Source organism: Passer montanus, unplaced genomic scaffold (genome assembly GCF_014805655.1).
Source record: "Passer montanus isolate IOZ18808 unplaced genomic scaffold, ASM1480565v1 scaffold96, whole genome shotgun sequence".
Lineage (NCBI taxonomy): Eukaryota > Metazoa > Chordata > Aves > Passeriformes > Passeridae > Passer > Passer montanus.
Window position 1 is genome coordinate 667,222 of NW_024375034.1, and position 20,812 is coordinate 688,033.

General features: G+C 50.6%; 1 protein-coding gene across 10 annotated transcripts in view; it reads right to left on the reverse strand.

Moving 5' to 3' along the window:
• The window catches only part of COL13A1 (collagen type XIII alpha 1 chain), a 90,585-nt gene that overhangs the window by 21,777 nt on the left and 47,996 nt on the right, over positions 1–20,812 (reverse strand). For 6 of the 10 annotated variants that reach the window (XR_005626213.1, XM_039696191.1, XM_039696193.1 and 3 more), the window contains exons 14-33: positions 20,726–20,791; positions 17,100–17,216; positions 16,612–16,653; positions 15,770–15,796; positions 15,001–15,036; positions 13,679–13,741; positions 13,067–13,093; positions 9,409–9,453; positions 7,660–7,692; positions 7,100–7,126; positions 6,516–6,578; positions 4,693–4,746; positions 3,624–3,710; positions 3,122–3,175; positions 2,877–2,921; positions 2,240–2,308; positions 1,659–1,682; positions 1,190–1,243; positions 507–551; positions 69–221 (exon numbers count right to left, since the gene is read on the reverse strand). Coding sequence is in view for 9 of the 10 variants with exons in the window: in XM_039696191.1 (XP_039552125.1) it covers positions 69–221; positions 507–551; positions 1,190–1,243; positions 1,659–1,682; positions 2,240–2,308; positions 2,877–2,921; positions 3,122–3,175; positions 3,624–3,710; positions 4,693–4,746; positions 6,516–6,578; positions 7,100–7,126; positions 7,660–7,692; positions 9,409–9,453; positions 13,067–13,093; positions 13,679–13,741; positions 15,001–15,036; positions 15,770–15,796; positions 16,612–16,653; positions 17,100–17,216; positions 20,726–20,791 (1,131 nt within the window). In the remaining variant the exon portion in view is untranslated. The remainder of the gene's footprint in view (positions 1–68; positions 222–506; positions 552–1,189; positions 1,244–1,658; positions 1,683–2,239; positions 2,309–2,876; positions 2,922–3,121; positions 3,176–3,623; positions 3,711–4,692; positions 4,747–6,515; positions 6,579–7,099; positions 7,127–7,659; positions 7,693–9,408; positions 9,454–13,066; positions 13,094–13,678; positions 13,742–15,000; positions 15,037–15,769; positions 15,797–16,611; positions 16,654–17,099; positions 17,217–20,725; positions 20,792–20,812) is intronic. The other 4 variants (XM_039696199.1, XM_039696194.1, XM_039696198.1 and 1 more) reach the window with 4 other exon arrangements.

The following is a 20,812-nucleotide window of genomic DNA, read 5'->3' on the forward strand; positions in this document are numbered from 1 at the left end:
GGAGCCCTGGGGCCCTGCCCCATGAGCTGGGCAGCCAGCAGGAGCTGCAGAGGCTATGACAGACTCACCGGTGAGCCTGCTTGTCCTGGCTCCCCCTTGTCACCCTTCTCTCCTCTGACCCCGACGTGGCCTGGCTCTCCCTTCATCCCAGCAGGTCCATCCTTTCCTGGCAGTCCCTGAGGCCCAGGGGGCCCCACTTCTCCAGGCTTGCCACGTGGTCCCTGAATGAAATTCACACAAGATAAAGGGAAACACCTAGGGATGGAGCAAGGCTGTTCCTGCCTGGCTCAGAGCCTCTTGTTCTGCTCATCCTGTCCCTCCCGGCTATGCCCTTTGGACACAGGACACAGCAGCATGGCCATGACAAATGCAGGACACTGACAAACCATTAATGCTCCTTTCCGTGAAGCAAAAGAGTTTTTTTCCTCGTGGGAACAGCAACAGTGTGATGTCTGACAGAGATGACCCCAGGTAAGGCCTCTGAAGGGAAGAGCATCATTCCTTACCTTTTCTCCGTCGTGGCCTGGAGGACCTGGCAAGCCAATTTCACCCTGAAACACAGAATTGTTACTTTGGCACTTTGGAAGCAGCTATTCTGACTCCTTCTGTGAGGCACTGTGATGAAAAAGGGCAGGCAATGCAGAAATAGCCTGCACGGACTACTCAGAGGAAAAAAACCATGAAACATCCATTTTTTTCCCCATACTCACCAAAAATAAAGCATGGAAACCCCTGGGTTTTTCTGCAGTCATAGAATTAAAAAAAAAAAAAAAAAAAAAAAAAAAAACCCCCCCCCCCAAAAAAATCCCCATGGAAACCCCTGTTGAAACATTACATTATGTGACTGCCTGAGCATTTTCCCAATCTCGTTGATCCTGACTGCCAGCTCCCAGTGCAGTCATGCAGTCCCCAGCCAACACCATCCCACAGTTTGGTTCCCACAAGCTGCTTCCTGAAGGGGAGGGCAAGCAGAAAGGATCCTTCATCTTTCAGATTAGGCATTATCATTGTGGGAAAAGAGATTTTAAGGAGATTTTTGTGTGTGAGGAGGAGTGGCAGAGGACAGCAGGACAGTCTGATAGTGCTGGACAGGAAATATAGGAGCACTGGGGAGATCTGGGGGTGGGAATTCTGCCTGGGCCACTCTTGTGTTTCCCTGAGGTCTGCAAGTGCTGAACTGGGACAATACCTTCTGTCCTGGTGGCCCTGGGGGTCCAGCCACACCTGGACGTCCTGGGGGTCCCTAGATAAAGAAAAAACAAATTTCATATTTGTATCTCTGTGGTTTGAAACCAAATACCTCCCCTAAGTTTAAGGGGCAATCACAGAGGCATATTCCAAGGGATTCCTAAAATCATATTTTGCTGGGAGGATGAGCAGTGGAGAGCCCTGAGAGCTGCTCTTCCCTGCTCCTTCTGAGCACTGCCTGTTCTGAGCAGCATGTATGACCTCGTAAAGCAGAGATGAAAGCCTGATAAGAATTCAAGTGCCAAGATCAGAAGGCAAGATGAGCTCTTCTTTCAGCTGTCAGCTGCCCCAGCTTTAGCTCCCAATTGCAAAGGCCAAGTGTTTTAGCTGCACCTAAATTGTCAGGCCATCTGCTTAGGATGGACATATGGCTACTTGTGTAAAACCCCACAGCATGGACAGCAACTCACCATCAAGGCCAAAGTTCGTATTTCCTAGGGAAAAAAAGGTGAAAACAATTAAAAAAGAAAACAACCATTGGAAAATTAAGCTTTTTCCTGGAGTTGTCTTGCTCTCCACTAATGTAACACTGGCCCAAATGAGTAAGGAGCTTACAAAATTAAGAAGAGGGGGGAAAAACCCCAAAATAAACCCAGACTAAAAACTCACTCCAAGTCCCACAGAGCTGTTATTCTACAGTGGAGCTGTTATTCCCAGTAGAGCCCAGGCCAGCCCAGAGCTGGGCACAGCCACTCACCCACTGCACCCCATCCTCTCATTCCTTGTGAGGAAGCATTGGTGACTTTATTCACCTCTGGGCCACTCCCACAGGCATTCATGTCACCTCTATGTCCACCAGAGTCAGTGCACAGGCATTCACCAAAACACTGCAGGCAGTGAGCTGTGGGATGAAGGGGACTGTGGCACAACCAAAGCTTCCCTTTGCTGCTTCTGCCAAGGAGGCAGAGCTGCACTGCTCCCTGTCTGCATCCCGTGGGAAATGGTCGAGCACCCAGCAGTCACCTCACAGGACAGGAGGGCAGCTGCTCACCTGGAGAGCTTCACTGATGTTCCCATCATAGTCCATCATTTCATCCTTCCCAGGCTCTCCTTTGGGGCCCTGCAAAACACCAGCTCTTCAGCCAGGGGCTGGGACTGCCCTTCTCTTGGGGGGCTCAGAGCTGGGGTTCACTCTGAAAAAGGGGGCTCAGAGGGGCCCATTTCACCAGTGTCCAGTTCTTAGTTTATTAAAGAGAGCCCCTGCAGTGCAGGAGATCCTACAGAATTGTAGCCAGCCCAGCTCAGATCACCATGTCACAGCCATCAGAGCTGGCAGTCTGGGAAGAGGTGAAGTTGAGGCCAGGATCCAGGAACTGGATTGTTTGACCAATTGTTAGATGTGTGCATGCATCCACCCTCTTGCTGCCCTTTTTATGGTAGGTCAAGGGCCTGAGCCCAGATGGGGATGTCCAAACCCACCTCCTGCTATGAATGAGCCACCCTGAGATGGCCTGGGAGTTTTCCTTAATGTAGGGGTGAGGGTATAGAGAAACAGCCCAGCTCAAACTTAGCCACTGCCCATCCATGAGTACTCTTAGTGACAGCAAGACCCAATCTGGACTGTCAGTGTGGTCCCACTATCCTCAGACCCCTCTGAAGGGCCACAATGTCAGTGAAGGAACACCTACCCTTGGGCCCATGGGTCCCTGGTCTCCTGGTGAACCACGTTCCCCCTGAAACAGCAAGAGCACAGTTTCAGCAAAGCCTGTCCCTTCACTTTCTTGAACTCCAGGATCTCACTCTGCTGGTTCTCTGAAACAGTCTGGGCTAGACAGGTGGATTTAAAATTCTCCTTCTCAGCTAAGTTTTGTACACACAGGAACAAGTGTGAAGCTCAGAACCCAGAGCTGGGCTGTGCAAAAGCACTCCATACCTTTTCTCCCTGTGATCCTGCAGCACCAGGCTGACCAACATCACCAGCTTCTCCCTGCCAGGGAGAGAGAGAGAGAGGCATGGGTTTGTGTCGTGTTGAGAGGGTGCAACTTCACTGCTGCCTTTGCATTTCCAGGAGGAAGAACTGCAGAACTGCACCAGCCAAGCACCCAAACATTCTCCTCAGGTAGCCCAAATCTCCTGCCACCACTGCCCACCAGGCACCCTGCTGTTCCACCCAGTGCAGAGGGAGTGTTCAGACAGGTTTCTCACAGAGCTTACAGGGGAATTATTTGAGCACAATAAGGGTATTTTCCTTCCAAAAACAGTTCACAAACTGCAGCATATAGAACAACAGTACTAGAACACTCTGCAGAACCTGATATCCCTCCAGCAGTGATCAGAGATGGGCACTGATGAATACAACCTTTGCTCCTTCCTACACACCTTGTGCTGAGTGCAGTCCCTCAAACACACAACTCTGTGAAAGAAAAATCACTCACCTTTGGTCCAGGGGGTCCAGGCAGACCTGGAGGGCCAGGTTCTCCTTTAGCTCCCACCAAGGCATTCTCAGCAATTCCCTTCTCTCCCTGTTTGCAAAGAAGAACAAGCCATGTGTCTCAGTTCAGACTGCACCTCTGCAAGTTCACTTGCCAAAATAGTGGCTCAGAGAGACACAGCCAAGACAAGATCCATCAGAGAGCACTGCTCCAGAGGCAGCAGCTGGCCAGGAACCAGGACAGCTCATCCTGCCTGAGGGTCCCTGTGGAGCCCTGCCAGCAGCCACAGCCACACTCACCCCTTTGGCTGCACCAGGCAGCACAGGGCTCATCCCCAGCCTCCCTTTGAACACTGTGTTCTTCTGCTGATGAAACTGAGCTGACCAAACCACCTAATGATGGCTTCTTTTGGAATGCCTCCCTCTGGAGCTGCAGTCAGCAGCCACTCAGCCCTGAACACCATGTCCTTTGCACAGAGCAGACAGTAAGGCAGTAACAGGAAAGCTATGCCACTACACCCTCAGCCCTTCCTGAAATGGCCACTGGCATTCACTGCAGTGTCCCCTTTCCCAAAGAAAAAGCACCCTGTGCCAGTCTGATTTGAAAGGTGTGATTTCTAGCTGAAAATCTCAGAGCACAGGGGAAAAGCCAGTTTCAGGGCTTAGCTTTAGACCTGCCCTGGGTCTCTCTGAGCACAAAGCTACTCCTCCAGCTCAGAGCACAGCAGTGCAGCTCCCCAAAAGCTCAGCTCCTCATCATCCATGGATCCTGGAGCAGGAGGGAGGCTGAAATGCCACGTTACATCTGGGGTCATGCTTTTAAAGGGGAAATACTGGAACACAATTCCGTGGTCCTGCTCTCAGGACCACAACCTCTCCCTCACCACATTCCTACAAAAAGCATTTTTTGTGTGCCTCCCTCACATCCCTGACTGCAGATGACATTCAGCTGAGCAGTGCAGAGCATGCTGCCACAGTCAGCTAAGAATGTGTGAGCTGGGCACAGGAGGGAGGGAGGAAAAGGGGTGAGAGCAGCCCCACGGAGAAAAAAAAAAATCAGGAAAGACACAAACCTTTGGGCCAGGAAGTCCAGGAATTCCAGGGTCACCAGCTCGTCCCTTCTCACCCTGTTGGCAAAACAGACATGGTCAAGGCTGACTCTGCAGGCTCTCCATCCTGGAGGAGCAGTAAAAGAGTGATCTGCTCCTGGTTTCACACCTTCTTTCCCTCCCAAGGGATTTTATTTTGGCCACAGACCTTGAGCAGTACCAGCTCAAGACATTACATGCTTTTGCCCACCCTTTTAACTATCCCTGCACATCACTGCCATTTCTCTCCAAAGGAAGGTGAACAAGAAAGGGATCCAGATCCCTGTGCATCTTCCTTATCCCTCTGGCCTGCTAAACACTTTTCCCTGTCACTTCTTCTGCACAGAATTCCCTGATCCATATGCCCACAGAGGCTGCTGCCCAGGGTGAATTTCAATTGGAGTGCAGGACTTTCTCCATGTCCTGCTTCTCTTCCCTAGCTCCAAATCCCAGGCTCATCATGCTCTCAAATAAACCCAAGCAGTGCAGCATCACAGCTGGCAGCCAAGCTCTGGGACACGCACTGGTCATAAGCAGTGAAGGCAGCAGTGGCAAAAATGGCAAAGCCAGCAGCTGATGGTGCAAGGTGATGCCTGCAGAGCTGCAGGCTGAGCTGTGTGAGGCACCATGGAGGATGCCACGGGCAGTGAGCAACGGAGAGCATCCAGCACTCCCTTGGTGAAGTGGCTTTGCTCAGTTCACCATGGCACCTGGGCCATATTTTCAATATTGGAGCTCAATTACTGGTCTTTATGTTGAAGTTCTCTTCAGACCATTCCACGCAGCTGCTAAACCCATGTTTTCCAGGCACAGTGTCCTGTCTGGGAGTCTGCATTTTGCCAGGACAGACAGAGACGTTGGAGGTTCTGTTACCCTGAAGAGATGTTTCAAATGCATCACCAGGGAAAGGTGTGTTCTCAGCCACTATCCCCACAGCTCCAAGACTCAGTCACTTGCACAGATTATACAGAATAACTCAAACCCTGTTTCCCCCCCCAGGTGCCCAGCTCTCTCCTGGAGCCATGCTGCTGGCCTGCAGAGGCTGGTGCTGCTCATCAGAGCTCAAGGGCACTCATCTCACATGCAGGGGACTTGCATCAATGCTCCAGGAACAGACATGCACTGGTGGCTCCCTGGAAAATAATCTACTAGGAGCAATATTTTTGTCAGGCAATTCTAGAGTGCAGTGACCCCTTTCTCCAAGGTAATTTGGCTTCCAGCCACCTGCAAGCCCCCCCACTTCCCCAGGTTTCCTTCCCTGCCAGAGCATGCACAATGCTAAATTAATGCTTCCCTCCCTGGAAAGGGGGAAAACATTTTCAAGACCTCATATGCAAGGAACAGGTTTGGCATTGAAGGTTTTTGTAAAAATATAATTCTTAATGCTGTCCCAGGGTTCTGTGAATCCCTGATTCTGCCTTGGTATCCCACTTTTCATTCAAGGACTGTTTTGAATACACGTGTCCATAAGAACTACTGAAAACATCCTGCGCTGCCAGAACTAGGGTGCAAAGCAGTGGATTTCTGGAGGAAGGAGGTCAGATTACTGAATCCCTGTTTAGGGTGTTATTTCTGGAGTCAAGAGAAGTGGCACTGTCCTCAATCGTTCCCGGGACAAGACTACATCCCAGGCATCTCATGCTGCCCTGCCTGCCTCCAGCCCCCACCTCCTGCAAGCAGGAACACACAAACACACTTCACCAAGGGGCCAGAGCCAGCACAGGACACATAATCCCCTGCAAGCAGCACAATGCAGCACACAGCAGTTCTGCTGCCAGGACACCCAGCCCAAACACGCAGTGTCCTACCCGCTGCCCCCTCTTCCCTGGCAAACCTGGGGGGCCCATCCTCCCTGGCACTCCAGAATCTCCCTTGGTGGGGAAGAAAAGAGACAGAGAACGTGTGTGTTACGTGGCTGTCACATGCTGTAACATAAGCCAGCCAGCCCCAAACAAGAGGAGGCAGCTGCTCCGGGATGGAGAGGGATGGGGCAGTGCTACACTGACACAGGGACAGCCCTCTGCAGGGACACGGGAAGAATTTGGGGCACAGAAATGCTGGGAGGCAGAAAGGGGACAAAGGAAGGGGCAGAGGGAACCTGCTTCCTAAGCAAAGTGTGCCCTGTGTCTCTTGTGGAGTTGGCAGCTGGAAGGGATTCCCACGGACACAGACACGAGCAGCAGGATGGAAATATTTGCAGTATGGTCCCTCTCTCACTTGGTATCACTGTATCCTACTACCAACTTGCTGAGAGTGGCAGGTGCCATTAGGGCCTGGATTTGGGCACTGGGAAGGACACAGACATTCCTCAGCTCCCTCAGCTGCTCAGGGAGGGGAAAATTACACAAACCAACCAGAAGTGCAGGCTCAGAGCAAAACCTTCTGAGAGTACCTTTTCTCCTGGAGTCCCAGGCTCGCCCTGGTGAGAAAGAGACAGGAAAATAGAGTGACAAACCAGGAGGAGAGAGTAAAAATCCCCCTAGAGCTATCAGAATATTCATCTATAGAGGCTTTGAACTGGTAAGTAAGGGCACGAGAGTGCTTCAGTTGCAAATTTTTGTGCCTGGAACTTCTTTTATCTTCATTAGCCAGAGGAGTGACAGCTCCCAGGCTGCTGTAAGAAACCACCCAACCTCAGACTCATGGCTTCCATGGGACAGAGTAACCACCTTGCAGTACTTGCAGATGTTTGCCAGGTACAAAAGAGCAGAGCAAGACAAGACTCATGTGCTGGCACAGAGGAATTTGGCACTCCCTGCTCTGTTTTCACAGAAGAGGAAGGCTGTGCCATACGAGCTCACCAGACCCGCTGCAGACAGGTCTGGTACCTCTGCCAAAGGCAGGCAGTTCCGATATTCCCCATCAGTGGGAGCTGTCCGACCATTTTCCAGCGCCTTGCGCTCTCCCAGCTCCAGCCCGTGCCCACTCGAGGCACTGCAGCCCAAAACTGACCTTCATCCCTGCAGCAGCCGTCCCGGGAGCGCCCTGGCAGAGAGAGCAGAGACAGATACACCTTGCTTGAAATTCATCCGACACAGATTTTTAAAAACGAAACCCTATCAGTCAGGCGAAACTAAAAATGCCCAAATCCACATCTTCTCCTTTCCACAGCTCCACAGTAATGCTGTGACACCACACAGCACACGTGCCCGTTCCCTGAGCAGCTGTTCACCTATGGCAGTGGCTCTGGGCTCCAGAAAGCTCTTCCAAAGGCAGGCACCGTGAGCACAACCCAGTCAAGGCAAACGGATTCCCACCCCCACCCTGGTTTTAGTCCTGCAAGTGAAGCAAAGGCCAACAAGCAGAACAGTGTCAAGTAACTGAGGAATGCAAGGACAGACCAAGAACCAAACCCCCACTTCAAGGCTTGAGCCCAGGTACCTCAGCTCAAGCACCCTGAGAAAGGCTGGCTCATACCCTAGAGCCTTGGCCTTGCTACTCCCCCTCAACCTGTTCTTGTCACAGAAGACAAACCCTGCAGTAAAATGCTTCCAGGAGAGCTCTGAAGCCAGACACCTTAGGGGAAAAACCAGCCTGCCAAGCACTGCAATCCAGGTGTCATTCTGCAGTGCAGAGCAAGCCACCCCCACGGGACTGTGGAGTGCAGGCTGGCTGTCCTGCCATTCCAGACAGGTGCCTCGGAGCCTCAGGAGGCAGCTGCTCCCATAGGGACCGTCACATTTCCCTCAACAGCACTGATGCAAAAAGCAGGTTGTCCCTGTCAACCATCCTCTCTGAAATCTCTGTGTCCCCTGTGTTAGCGTTCATTAGGTCCTGGTTAGAAAAGGTCCAGTTAAAAAGGCAAATATGAAGGATAACTAAGGAGAAGGGAGGGAGTGGTGTTAGAAGCTGGGAAATATGAGGGGTTGGGATGTAGCACATGAGGCAGTGCAGAGGACTGGGAGCCAAGTTCAAAGTGAAAAAAAGCTTGGAAAAGTTCAAACAAGGAGAAGTGGGGAGCCAGAGAGCAGCAGGATCATACCTCTCAGCTTTCTGAAACAGAAATCGGGGACAAAGCTAAAAAACACAAGGACAGAAGATGGAGATCAGGGATTCTATGCAATAAATGGGGGTAAAAAGCATTCCAGATTGTCTCAGGGTCAGTAGGTTTTAGGCAATATGGGCTGGAGTCATGAAAGGGATAACGTGCAGTAAGTGGCTTTAGTTAGGCCTTTGCAGAGCCTTGGGATGCCCGTTCCTCATTTTTTCAGCCTTCAAACAGCAGTGAATGCAGACCATGTTATTTTCTACTATTTACGCTTAAACTGCAATCCACAGACATGCAGGGCTGCTCACGCACTGACCCTGATTCATGGCTGTGTTAGCCCAGGCCCCCACTTGGGCAGCCCTGCCCACCCCAGCTGGGCTAACACACACCTGCAGTGGTCACCTGGGACAATTTACAAAATGCCAATTCCCTACAAACATCAGCAACTGGCTGCTCTCACTGGTGTAAAGCATTAAGATCCTGATGTTGCAAGTCAGCATCAGACTGGGCATGCCATTTGCTCTGTAAAACACGTCTTTCCCCACCACTGCCTTTATAAATTAGGCCCTGCAATTTGCAATTTAGAAGCATGAATAATCCAGCTGAGGACAGTCATTGGCTCAGACACACACAGAGCTGCCTGTGCATCAGGGGCAGTCGAATGCTAGGGTGAGGTCAGGCAGACAAGCATCACTCCTCTGCTCACAAGGTACCTTAGAGCCATGTCTTCCTGGCAGCCCTGGCATGCCTCTCTCCCCCTGGAAGCAGAGCAAGACACACAGAGAAAGACAGCAAGAGACAGGAGATGAGTCCTCCCAGGGCTCCGTGGGAGAGTCCAGGGCACAGGAGATGAGAAACCCTCCTGAGCCAGGTGAGGCAGTGTCTTCCCCACCCTCTCAAGCCTTACAGCAGGACTGACCCCGCTGCAGTGCCACAGCCTCCACACCCTGCTACCACATCCCAGCCTGCTGCAGGGCACAGGGCCTGCAGGGACTCTGGGGTGAACAAACCTACTGGGAGAGACAGAGAATCCAAGGGTTGTCTCGTGCTGCTAGCCTGAATTTTGTCTGCTGATAACCAGAAAATAAAACATCTTCAGGCAATCTGCATGCTGTGCTGTCATTTTGTTGTGGGTGTTCAGTCCTTGCTTGGAAGGTTATTTAGTAGGGATATATATGCTTTTTTTTAAAAAAAACTTTTTGAAATTGCAGCATCCGGTGAACTGTATTTTGTAAAACACCTTCTAATACCATAACACACCTGACCTAGTGCAGGCACCTCCTGCCCTACACAGCCTACTTAACTGCCCTATTTTCAGCAGTAAGAAAAGTAAAGCAATAATTAGGAATACTTTGTACTGGAGAACGTGGATTGGTCTCCCTCCTTCCCAACTATGCTCCCTATCTTTTTTTAAGTGAGACCCAGCAGGGAAGGCCGATGCTTTCTGCTGAGAGACACCCACCCTGCTTGCACAGACCATCCCCATAGGGCAGCCCAGCCTGGGACAGAAATCCCCCTTCCCAGAGACTTTCCTGGAAGAACTGCCTGCCTGAAGAGCTGTTTAATTATTTCACCCTGCACAAGCAAAGCCCCCTCGGTGAGAGGGAGCACGGCAACCCCCAGAGGGGCAGCTCAGAGCCAGCAGCCTGATGATGCTGGCACAGCCCCGGCACCGGTGGGATCACACAGGGTTAATTAGAGAGGGCAGCGACAAACGTGACACTGCGCCACTGCAGAACAGAAAGAAACCCAGCGCCGGACAAACAGCAGGGAAAACAACTCCGCAGAACATCTTTAAGCCCTTAAGTGCTTGAAAGCCGTTGCAGCACAGCGAGGACCCGCTGGGCTGCTCCCTCTGTGATCCCCGTGCCCTGGGTGCCAGGCAGCAGCAGCCTCCCACCAAAAGCAGCACTGGAACGGCACAGCCAAGTCAGGAGCTGGGTACCAAAGGCAAAACATCCAGCACAATTCCCCAGGGGGCTTCAGGAAGGCAACCAGTAGCATCTCCCAGCTCTCCTGAGCCTCATGATGGTTTAGCAAGCATCTCCCCCGTGTCTCTCTGGAGTCAGGCTACACCCCTCCCCTTCACACAGAAACCTCACACTCTACCTGCTGTGAGCAGCTTTATCCCCTCTGGGTGCCAATGATGCCTCACGCTGATCAGCTCATCTGCTGCCAATTAAAGCAGACACCCTTCCTTTTTGCTCTTTGCTGTGACAAGCAAATTGTCAGGGGTTTATTAAGAAAGGCTAGGGGCACATTGTGGCTCCTTCCTCAGCATGAGAAAAAGCCTTATGCTATGGATCTTTCAGTAAGAAAACATCGGTGAAGCTGAATGTGACAGGCTAGGGGCACAAAGTCAAATGCTCATTCAAGTGGCCCAGGTGATCACAATCACTGCTTAAATGCCTTCATGAGACACAGATGTAGGTCCTCACATGATCAAAGTACAAATGGTGGCCACTGAAAAAACAGCTGAGAGACAATCTAGGTTGTGCTGCACCTGCCACTGGGTGGGGAGAGGTGGTTAAATGAACAAGGGGTCTGTGTGATACTAGGAAATTTCTCCAGGCCAGAGATATTCTTCACTGCCAGGTAAAGGAGTGATAGTGAATGCAGAATTGACCACTGCAGCTATGAATCATAGTGTTTGTCTAGGGCTCCTCAAGGCAAAGAGAAGGTAAAATGGAGTCCAGGTAATTGGATCCAAATTGGAAGAATTTAAAGTCTTCCAGAGTCCCAATCAATCCTCCTAGGTGGGAGGACAACAGAAAGAAGCAATTTCCAAAGACAACAAATGCACGTGCTGTTGGATGCTCAGGAGCTGCTACTGAGTGAGGTCTGGCTGCTGATTTAAGAATGTGTCTGCACTTCCCTTCAACTCCTCTGAGCAAAAAGAAAGGAAGTCAAGAGAAAAGTGACCTTGACAGTAACAAATGATAGTCTGTGTGTGAGAGAAACTGCTGCTTTGGGGCTGTGGAGGTGCCCTTTTGGAGCTGCAATTTGGAGCTGTATCCCAAAAAGTGTGGTGGGTTTCATCTCTGCTCTTCCTGAAGGGGGGTGTGTAAGACATAAATAAAGGGCCAAGTAGCAGGACTGTGTCTCCAGGGTGGCCCCAAGCCAGGGAAGGCTCTCACCCTCTGGATGACCCTGAGACATGACTGGAGACTTCCCCCTTGCCAGAACCCACATGAAGAGCTGGCTAGTGCTTGTACATGGGCATGAGCAAAGCAGGTGTTCCAACGCTAGCAGTGAAACATGGGACTTTCAGCAATGAAAAAAACCACAGCTTCTCCTTTCAGCCTTTTCTCCTTCCCAGGCAACACTCAGAGTTCATTCTTCAGCTCAGTTTAATGGGAGACCTGCTGTTGAGAGAGCAGCAAACTCCAAGCCCTCAGAACACATCAGTTCTGGGTGCAATTCCATCTTCATTCACACTGGCACAAAGAGGAGCAATACCTTTGTGCTTGAGGGAATTACACTGATGGGGAGATGAACACAGGGAGATACATTCACTGTAGTATTTCTGAGGAGGTGTTTTCCTGTAGGAAGACAATCCCTGCTGCTCTATTCAGCTATGTACCCAGAGCCTGCATTCCCAAAGAACATTTCTTTAAACTCCAAGTAATGCATCCTTGGTAAGCTCTGAAGGGGCCTTTTCTCTCTTCAAACAGCAATCCATCCAGATGGAAAAGATATAAAAAGTGTATGTGCTGCAGGATAAATGAGCTGCATGCCACACACTAAATACTTGAAATGTACGTGTCACAGTTAATGCCTTTCCAAATATTACAGGACCAGTCTTTCCTCACGATGTCTAAGATGTATGGCATGACACAGTGTGCTCTGACTGCCATGAACACTTGCCAATGTTGTAATGTTTTAAGCACAGTCTACATTGAGTAATATACTTTAAATATATGGGTACAGTAAATTTCAGTCAAATAGATAACATCTGGGCAGAGACCATATGAGCCTGTAAAAAGTGTCCAGAAACAGACAGAAAAGCTGGTGCCAAACCTCAGCCTGAATGGCGGAGTTTGAGCGGATTTGATGCGTCAGCTAACCAGATTTTATGAGGAAACCCCAACCTAGCCCATCAAATAGGGAGATGCAACAAATCACCAGCAAGCTTCATAGTCAGAGAAATGCCTTTGGTAAGAATGGAATTCCACCGAAGGGATGAAGGCAGCGTTTACTGCCTGAGCTCGGAGTGCCTGCCTGTGGTTCATCAGAGCACAGATGTGTACTCCATCAAACACCCCACTGAGCTGCCTTGCACCCAACTTCCCCTTGCAATCCATCAGCCCAAGGAGCAGGATCTCCCAGGTGATCCACTGTAAGTTACGAAAACATATTTGTCATGCCTACCTTTATGCCAGCGTCCCCTTTTTCACCCTGCCCAGCAAAGGAGAGAGAAAGGGGGGAAACAGAGAGGGACAGTGAACATAAAGGGAAACCAGGCAAGCAGTAACAGCAAGAGACAAAGAAGCCAAAAGAGGGGTATGATAAATGCAACCCCAGCACTCTGGGTCTCCTCACAGCAACATGGCACCAGTCAAGCACTGGCTGCAGCCCTCCCCTCCCAGGGAGTGCAAAGGCAGTTTAGGCCCTTGGAGTGGATGCTGGAGGTTGCCCATACTACCACTCTTGTACATGATAAGGGTGTAGAAACCATTGAAACATTTCATGGTCCAGAGTACCCTCATTTCCACAGCCCTGGTGCAAAAGCCTCTAAAGGCTGGGTTGGTTTTACTCTTTAATGGGGGACTATGTAGGTCCTGGTTCAGGACAGCATGGAATCACCTTGGCCAACAATTGCCCAGATTCTTCACACAGGAGCAAGTGTTCCTGTCTACGTGGTTCATTCCAGGCTCCAGAGAACTGTCTCCAGCCCCTGGCCTTTGATATCCCTTTAGGATAGGCTTGTACCAGGTTATCTGCCCCTGAGGGGTGCCCCTCTGACTGGAGTTTAAGGGTTACCTTGGGGCCAGAGGCTCCAGGGAGGCCACGGGCACCAGGCAGGCCTGACTCGCCCACCTCACCCTGAGGAAGAGAACAAAGAAAACAGTGGAAGAAGCAAACACAGCAGCAAGGAAAGGAGCTGGGGTTGCCAGAAAGGCCAGCAGAGGTGTGAGAGGGATGTCCCACACACACCAACCTAGCCCTGGGTCTCTGGGAGAGGAGCACCACTCTGCACCAAGAAAGATACTCAGTGTATGAACTGCATGGAGTGAAGGGAGCAGTCCCATATCCTACATCTGAGTTAACAACTTTCCTCAACGTTTCGCCTTCTTTTCCCTTCCCGTGGGATTTGGTGCCTTACATTCATCCATTCCTTCCAGCTTTCCCAGGGAAAGCCTTGGGCTCATCCTTCAGGGTCAGGGTGGGCTCCTGGCTGGACAGTGGATGAGCCAGACGAGTTGTTTCATGCAAGAGGAGCTGCTGGAAGAGGCCCTGGCTGGGAGGTTGCTGCCAGAGCCGCCCGCCCTGCGCACACGGGACAGGACAGGCTCCCCATGGAAAACCCCACAGGTCGCTGGGAGAAGGGGCAATAAATTCTGTCTGTCTGCAGGAGTGGGCTGTGGTCTGCAGGGGCTGTAATTTCCACTTCCTGACATAACAAAAACCTCTCAGTTTATACAGAGCTAATTAAAAAGCTCTCAGGTCTTGCCATTTTGCTTGCAGAGCACCCATAAAGCAACGTGGAGATAAAAGGGGACACAGCACTCCTTCCTGCTCGGAACATTCACCTTCCCCTTCTCCAGCTGACATCTCTTTAGCAGTATCTCTTCATTCCCTCTCTCCTGTTTGATCTCCCTTTGTGCCTTTCCCCTGTCTCTCTTCCTGTCTCTTCATTACACCCTCGGGGCTTGACAGCCCTGCTGTTAATCAGCTGCTGCTGAAGGCATTCGGGCATTGCCAGTTTCTGCCTTTTAACCCAGGGCAGGATTGACCCTTTCCTGTATCCCAGAGAGCAACAGCCAGGGATTTGGCCCTTTTCAGTCTCCCATACGGGTCTGGATGCATAAGAAATGCATTTCAGCCTGGAAGTGGGTGTAGAGAGGCACACACACACACACAGAGGGAGATATTTGTTCCATAGCTGCTGGAGAGTTAAAGAAAACTCTGGGCCCAGGCTCTCTTTACACAGGTGACAGCAGGGAATTTGTGGGCCTGTTGCAAACCCAGCAGGAGCAGAGCTCCACAGGAGGCCCCAGCACAGGCCACAGATTTTCAGCCATGACTCCAGAAAGCATCGGTGCACTTCATTCATGGAACAACACTGGAGCTTCCCTCCTTACCTTTCTGCCAGGGTATCCCTGAATCCCAGCATCTCCCTGCAAAAGGCAAGAAGACAAAAGAAAGTGAAGCTTGGCCTGAGAGGGACAAATCTCTGTCCTTTTCCCTGGGGTATTGCTGGGATGGGAGAGCATTCCATGGGGAAAATCTGCCTTTTGCTCCGAGTGATTCCAGTGAGCTCCTGTCCCTTCAGACCCCCAGGCCAGCATTACCTGCACTGGGCTGAGCCTGGCAGGAAAGCCCTGGCAGACAGCTAACACGTGTCAGCTCTGTGCCCCAACTCCATGGTTCCTATCGCCTCACCCTGGCTACATATCTCAGATAAAAACAAATTAGGTTGGGTGGCTGCAGCTGAAAAACAACAACAACCACGCCCTCCCTCGCACTTTGGCAAGTGAATAAATGGGAAACCATGGCAGAGTTAACAATAGCATTGCAAAATCCATTCCTGAAGCACTGGGAAATGCTTTGAGAATGGGAGAAGCCAGTAAAGCTGTGTGTGGCAAACAATTTTGCAAGATGGGCTGATGAGGCGTGCCTGGCTCAGTGGAGATGCAACTCAGACGTGTGGCCTGGACAAAACCCATGAGTCAGCACAGGGGCTGGGCCCCAGAGGCAGAGCTCAGCTGGGTTAGAAATCCCTCTCAGCTCTTTGATGTAACCTCTTCTACCCCTCCTCCATCCATCAAAATGTACACATCTGTCCTCGTCAGGAGACTCCATCTCTGTTCATCATCTTTCTACACCTCTCAGCGAGGTGAGATGTCTCACCTTTGGTCCAGGAGGCCCAGGTAAGCCCTGTGGATAAAATCAAAACAGACACTGGGGTTGGAAAGTGTAGACATTACATGGACAGCAGGGTGATGGGGGGATGCTGGCTGGTTTGATTCAAAACACCCCTTAGAGATTTGCACTGGTGAGCTCAAACGTCCCCAGTCTATTCTTCATGTAGATGTCTTAGTGCATACACACAAATAAACTTATGCCAACAGTGCTCCATCCCCCCAGGTTTTTCTTGCTCAATTTGAAGACTAAAAAGCTGCTTTGCCTTATGCATTATGCTCTGAATCTTTTCTGTTTCTCTGGCTTGCTTGGGGAACTTGTTCCCAGCCCACTGCAGCTCTGAGTAAATCAGGCATTTACAGCTTCCTCTGGCAAGCTAAACAGAGAGAATGTATTAACAAACAAACCACTTGTGTCTCTAAATGAGAAATACCCAAACAATTTACCTGATATGAACCATGAAGCATACTAGACATATGTGTGTGTAAATATAAATAAACAAAATATCTATGCAGGAGCTGCCTGTGAGCAGGCAGGAAAGGAAAACTACTCTAGATGATTTCTGATGCCTATGCCACCTGCTTTGGCAATTCAGGTGTTTAGCCATCCTGTCCTTGGCTCCTCAGACAGAGATGAAGATCTCTCAGAGAAAAATGAGAGTGCTGACCCCTGTATTGTGTGGGGAGGGGTGCACTTGCCTCCAGGGACAAGACTTGCTTTTCCTGCTAGCAGGCCTTGAAAACTCTTGGAGATGGAAGCTCCTTTCATTCTGCAGGGGCTGCAGAGCCAGCATGCCACATTTGCCTCTGCAGCTCCATTCTGGTACCCACCTTTCCATCTCTGCCAGGCTTTCCAGGTTCTCCTGCTCTGCCCTGTTGCAAGAGAGAGAGACATTAGCAGCACTTTCTGTCCTCTGCCCTGCCATTCAGCAATGGTTTTATTTTATAAATGGTGCTTCTGCTCCCACCCTCCTTGGCTGCTTGCTAGGACAGGGACAAGGCTCCAAAGGGGTGGCGGGGAGCAGGACAATTACACCCCACATGTTACTTCCTCCCCGGGGCCATCTGCAGGGACTCAGGAGGAGGAAATGAGCCTGGTGTCACCCTCTGTGTGTCCAGATAGCAGCAGTGCCCAGTTCACATCTCTGCCTCCCCTCTCACTCCCCTCCTTCCCCGGAACTTCTTCCTGTCCACACATCCACACTCTCTGCAAGCCTCCTGTCCGTGGCTATCTCAACTTCACTAGAAGCAACAGAGGAAACAGCCTGTGCCCTAGGGGGTGGGGAAGCAGAAGGATTTCAGTTTTGGTAAGGACTTACAGGGGGTCCAACTGGTCCAGGATGTCCTGGGATTCCTTCGGGCCCAGCTGGTCCAGGGGGTCCTGGTGGACCAGGGGGCCCCGGGGGACCTTGGATCCCCGCCTGTCCTTGTTCACCCTGCAGTTTGTAAAACAAGAGTTACCAGCAGGCAGAGCAAACGCTCCACACCACCACCCTAGGGGCCCAAGGCAGGCCAGCCTGACTGAAGCAGAGGAGATAGAAGCAAGTCCCAGGTTACTGCCAGGAGAAGTTTCCAAGAGTGATGGAGAGCCTTGCTGAGGACAGCTGGGCTGCCTGGGGAGCAGCAGCCACCACGCAATGGTTTGCTAAGATTTCTGAGGTCACCTGGTCAGAGCTCCCTTCTAGAGGGATCTAGTGATGACAGAGCAGTCCAACAAGACCTTTTGCTCCATTGAGCCAGCCAAGTAAAATTTATGTGTCAAAGACCAACATCTCTTGAGTCTCTGAGGAGGCTTTCCAAAGCACTTGACAGTCACATGTGAAGCAAAGCCTCCCGTGACGACACTGGCACTTCCACGCAGAGCCACAGTGTCTTACCTCAGCCAGTTTCCCCCCCATACTATATTTGTTGGACAACACTCCCTCTGTTTTGCCAAGGCCCAAAACCAGAAATGCCACAAACCCAAAAGAAAATAACACGATCATCATGGCGTTCCTGGAGCCCACCCAAGGCAGGCCCATGTACACCAGGCAGAGCCTGTTTTTCTGAGATTTAACAAGGCAGTGCATGCTGAGCCACCTGCCATTTTCAGCTCTCTGAGATGGAGCTGTTTGAGCCAGCTCCTCCCCAGGCCCCTCAGTAGCCCTCAGTGGCTGTGGCTCATGCCTCAGCAATGTCATCTGGCCCCAAGGGCCTGGACGTGGCACCAAGCGGCACTGAGGAGACTGTGGGTTGGAAGCACCACGTTTGAATACCAGACTGCTGACCTGTAACTGATTAATCCAGCTCCCAGGGCACAGTGGCACCCGTGCTAAGCTGCTCGCTTATTAGCCTCACCTCCCTAGATAAAGTACCACAGCCTACTGCTGGTGATCCAATTAAAATCTGAAAATCTTCCCTTGGTGGATCCATGGGAATCTAGAAACCAAACATGGCTGTTTCTCAATTAAAAGTCAGTGGGGGTGCAGTTGGGTCTCTGCTGCATTTTTCCTCTCTACAGCCTTACACATTGGAGGAAAATACATGAAATCTGTCCCCCGTGTTCCTACCAAGTGCACTGTTTATCCTGGCTGCCTTCAGTAAAACATGCAAATACAGGGATGTTTGCTTTATTTAGAATGATAAATGAAAGTAATAAGCTGCAAATTTCATCCTTTCTGCCATGAGCTCTATTTAAAAGAAAATTTCCAACACGTGGGCCAGGCTCATGAGAAGCTCGGTCATATGTGGAGCAACAGCCCTTTTCCTGTGCCTCACTGCCCAACCCTCAGCCCACGCTGGGAAGCCTGCAGGGCCAGGCAGGAGGGGTGCCCTTGCTTCTCCCCAGTTTTAAAGTGGATCTTAATTCATCCTGTGGCCCTTGCAAGGGAATGAAGGTTCTTTTCTAAGCTTCCTTATCCTCCATACTCAGCGCTATTCAACTATCCTGTAAATGGTCTCAGAGCTTTTAAATAGGGAAGGTAATTTGGACCTAATGAAGATGTTGGGAGGACACTGGAATATATTTCTAGATTTCCTCCTGCCTTAACCTCTCATTGCATCTTCAAAGACTTTCCTCTCACTGCATCTTGTAATACCCCCAGCATGGGTGCACAATGGGAAGGCAAAGGGGGCTTTGCCCATCTCCCTTTGGCTCTCTCTCTATTCCCACCTCAGCTACTCTCCGCCAGCCCAGTCCATGCTCTAGATTTAGGGCACTAAAATGCAGCACGGTGCTGGTAGGGGACAGGGAGATGGCAGAGCAGGAGCCCTGCCCCAGCACAGGGAGTGGCTGGAAGGAGCTCACCCTAAGTCACATTTGCATCACCCTCACTTTGCTGTCTTGGGCACAGCAGGCTTTGTTTAGGCAAGTGCCTATCCTTGCAGATGCCTAAACACACGAAGTGTTATTACCACATCATTATAGCCTCATTAACGTGTTCAGCACAAAAGGACCCCGACAGAGCTAAATGGACACTAAGTGGATACAGTAAGTGGGAGATCAGGTGTCATTTTCCTCAGTTGTCATTCTATATTTTTAGCTGCCGACTGGAACTATTTTTCAGTTCTTTTAAACACCAGCCAGCCACCCTGCCTGCACCCCAGCAACGCAATGCTTGCTCAGCCTCCTCACAGAGGACCCCACTCAGCCCGTGCTCAGCTAACCCCAGACCTTGGGCAAAGCACTCCTGCTGATGTGCTCAGAGCTAGCAGCAGGATTTTCCTCTCTTCCAGGTGCTGGTGCTAACATCCATTTTTCACCCCACTTTTTTCCTTAGTACTCATAGGCTGGGCTCCTGGAATTGCCTGGTGCTGGCAGATCTGCAGGAGCAGACCCTGTTGCATTTAGAGAATGAGCACAGCAAAGGCAAAACAGATCATGGCAAAACTCCGGTGAAGTTTTCCTCTGTGGACAGAGGGAATTTGCAGCCCTGGCTGACGACAGGATGTAGGGCAGCTATTCAAGTTTCCCACTTCATCCTGGAGAGGAACTTCAGCTTTCAAAGCCTTCCCAAGAGGTCAGTCCTTGGCCTGGCTCTCCAGACTGTCACTTTGAAGGGCAAACAGCGCAGTCCATGGGGCTCTGTGTGGTGTGAGTGCTGAATCGATAGAAACTGAGCTGAAACCACGGGCTCAAGTGGGAAGGTCAGGATTGGTCCAGAGCTGGGCAAGGACCAGGCACCTCATGGTAAAGGTCTCTTGCATCCTGCAGTTCCCTGCTGGCATCCGATTGTCTAGACAGGCAGCAGGGTGACAAAACCCAGCCACTCAATAAAGAGTGCCCAGCACACTTCAGGAGGGTAATTGCAGCAGTTTGTCCACACAGGAAAGCTAATCCCAATTGATGGAACGAGGGAGCATAAAGTGGGCTCATTAAAAGCCACATGAACTCTGACTATGGACACTCTTATTCACTATTCATATGTCCGTAATTCACTTTATGAATTCATTCCCAAAATAAACAAAACATGAATTATGGCCCTGGAAACCAAAATAAATGTGTTTACACAAAGATTTAATGCAGTTTAATGAAACCATTCTAAGAGCTTATTTAAACACATTTCCCCAAGTGCCTCAGACTAGACTAGCCCTCAGAAGAAGCGTTTGCCTATTCATTCATCTCAGTTAAATTTCACAGACATTAGATGAATTTCAGCAAGAGGCTTCCAACCTCTTCTGGAGATTGAATATGCAGGAACTGACTCCTTGAGGGAGGAGGCTGCTTGTCGACAGCCCCAAGAACAGCTTCATGGCCCATTTCTTTTAGTTCAAAAATCTGGCTTCACTGCATTTCTTTTTAGCAACATTATCACATCAAAGATTTCCTCTGCTTTAAAGAAAGTCCCTCAGCTCTGCCTGAAACTCTTGGAAAGCCCTCTGTAGGGGAAGAAAGACAGGTAGCAAGCTGATTAATTGCAAGCACTGGGATAAGCTCAGAAACAGGCAACAAGGAGGAGAAGTCTACCTGGAAAGTGCGTCTCTTTATGACCGGAGGTGGAGCCAGCCGCACGGAATTGAGAAGAGGCAGCAGCTGAGGAAGACCAAACCAGGA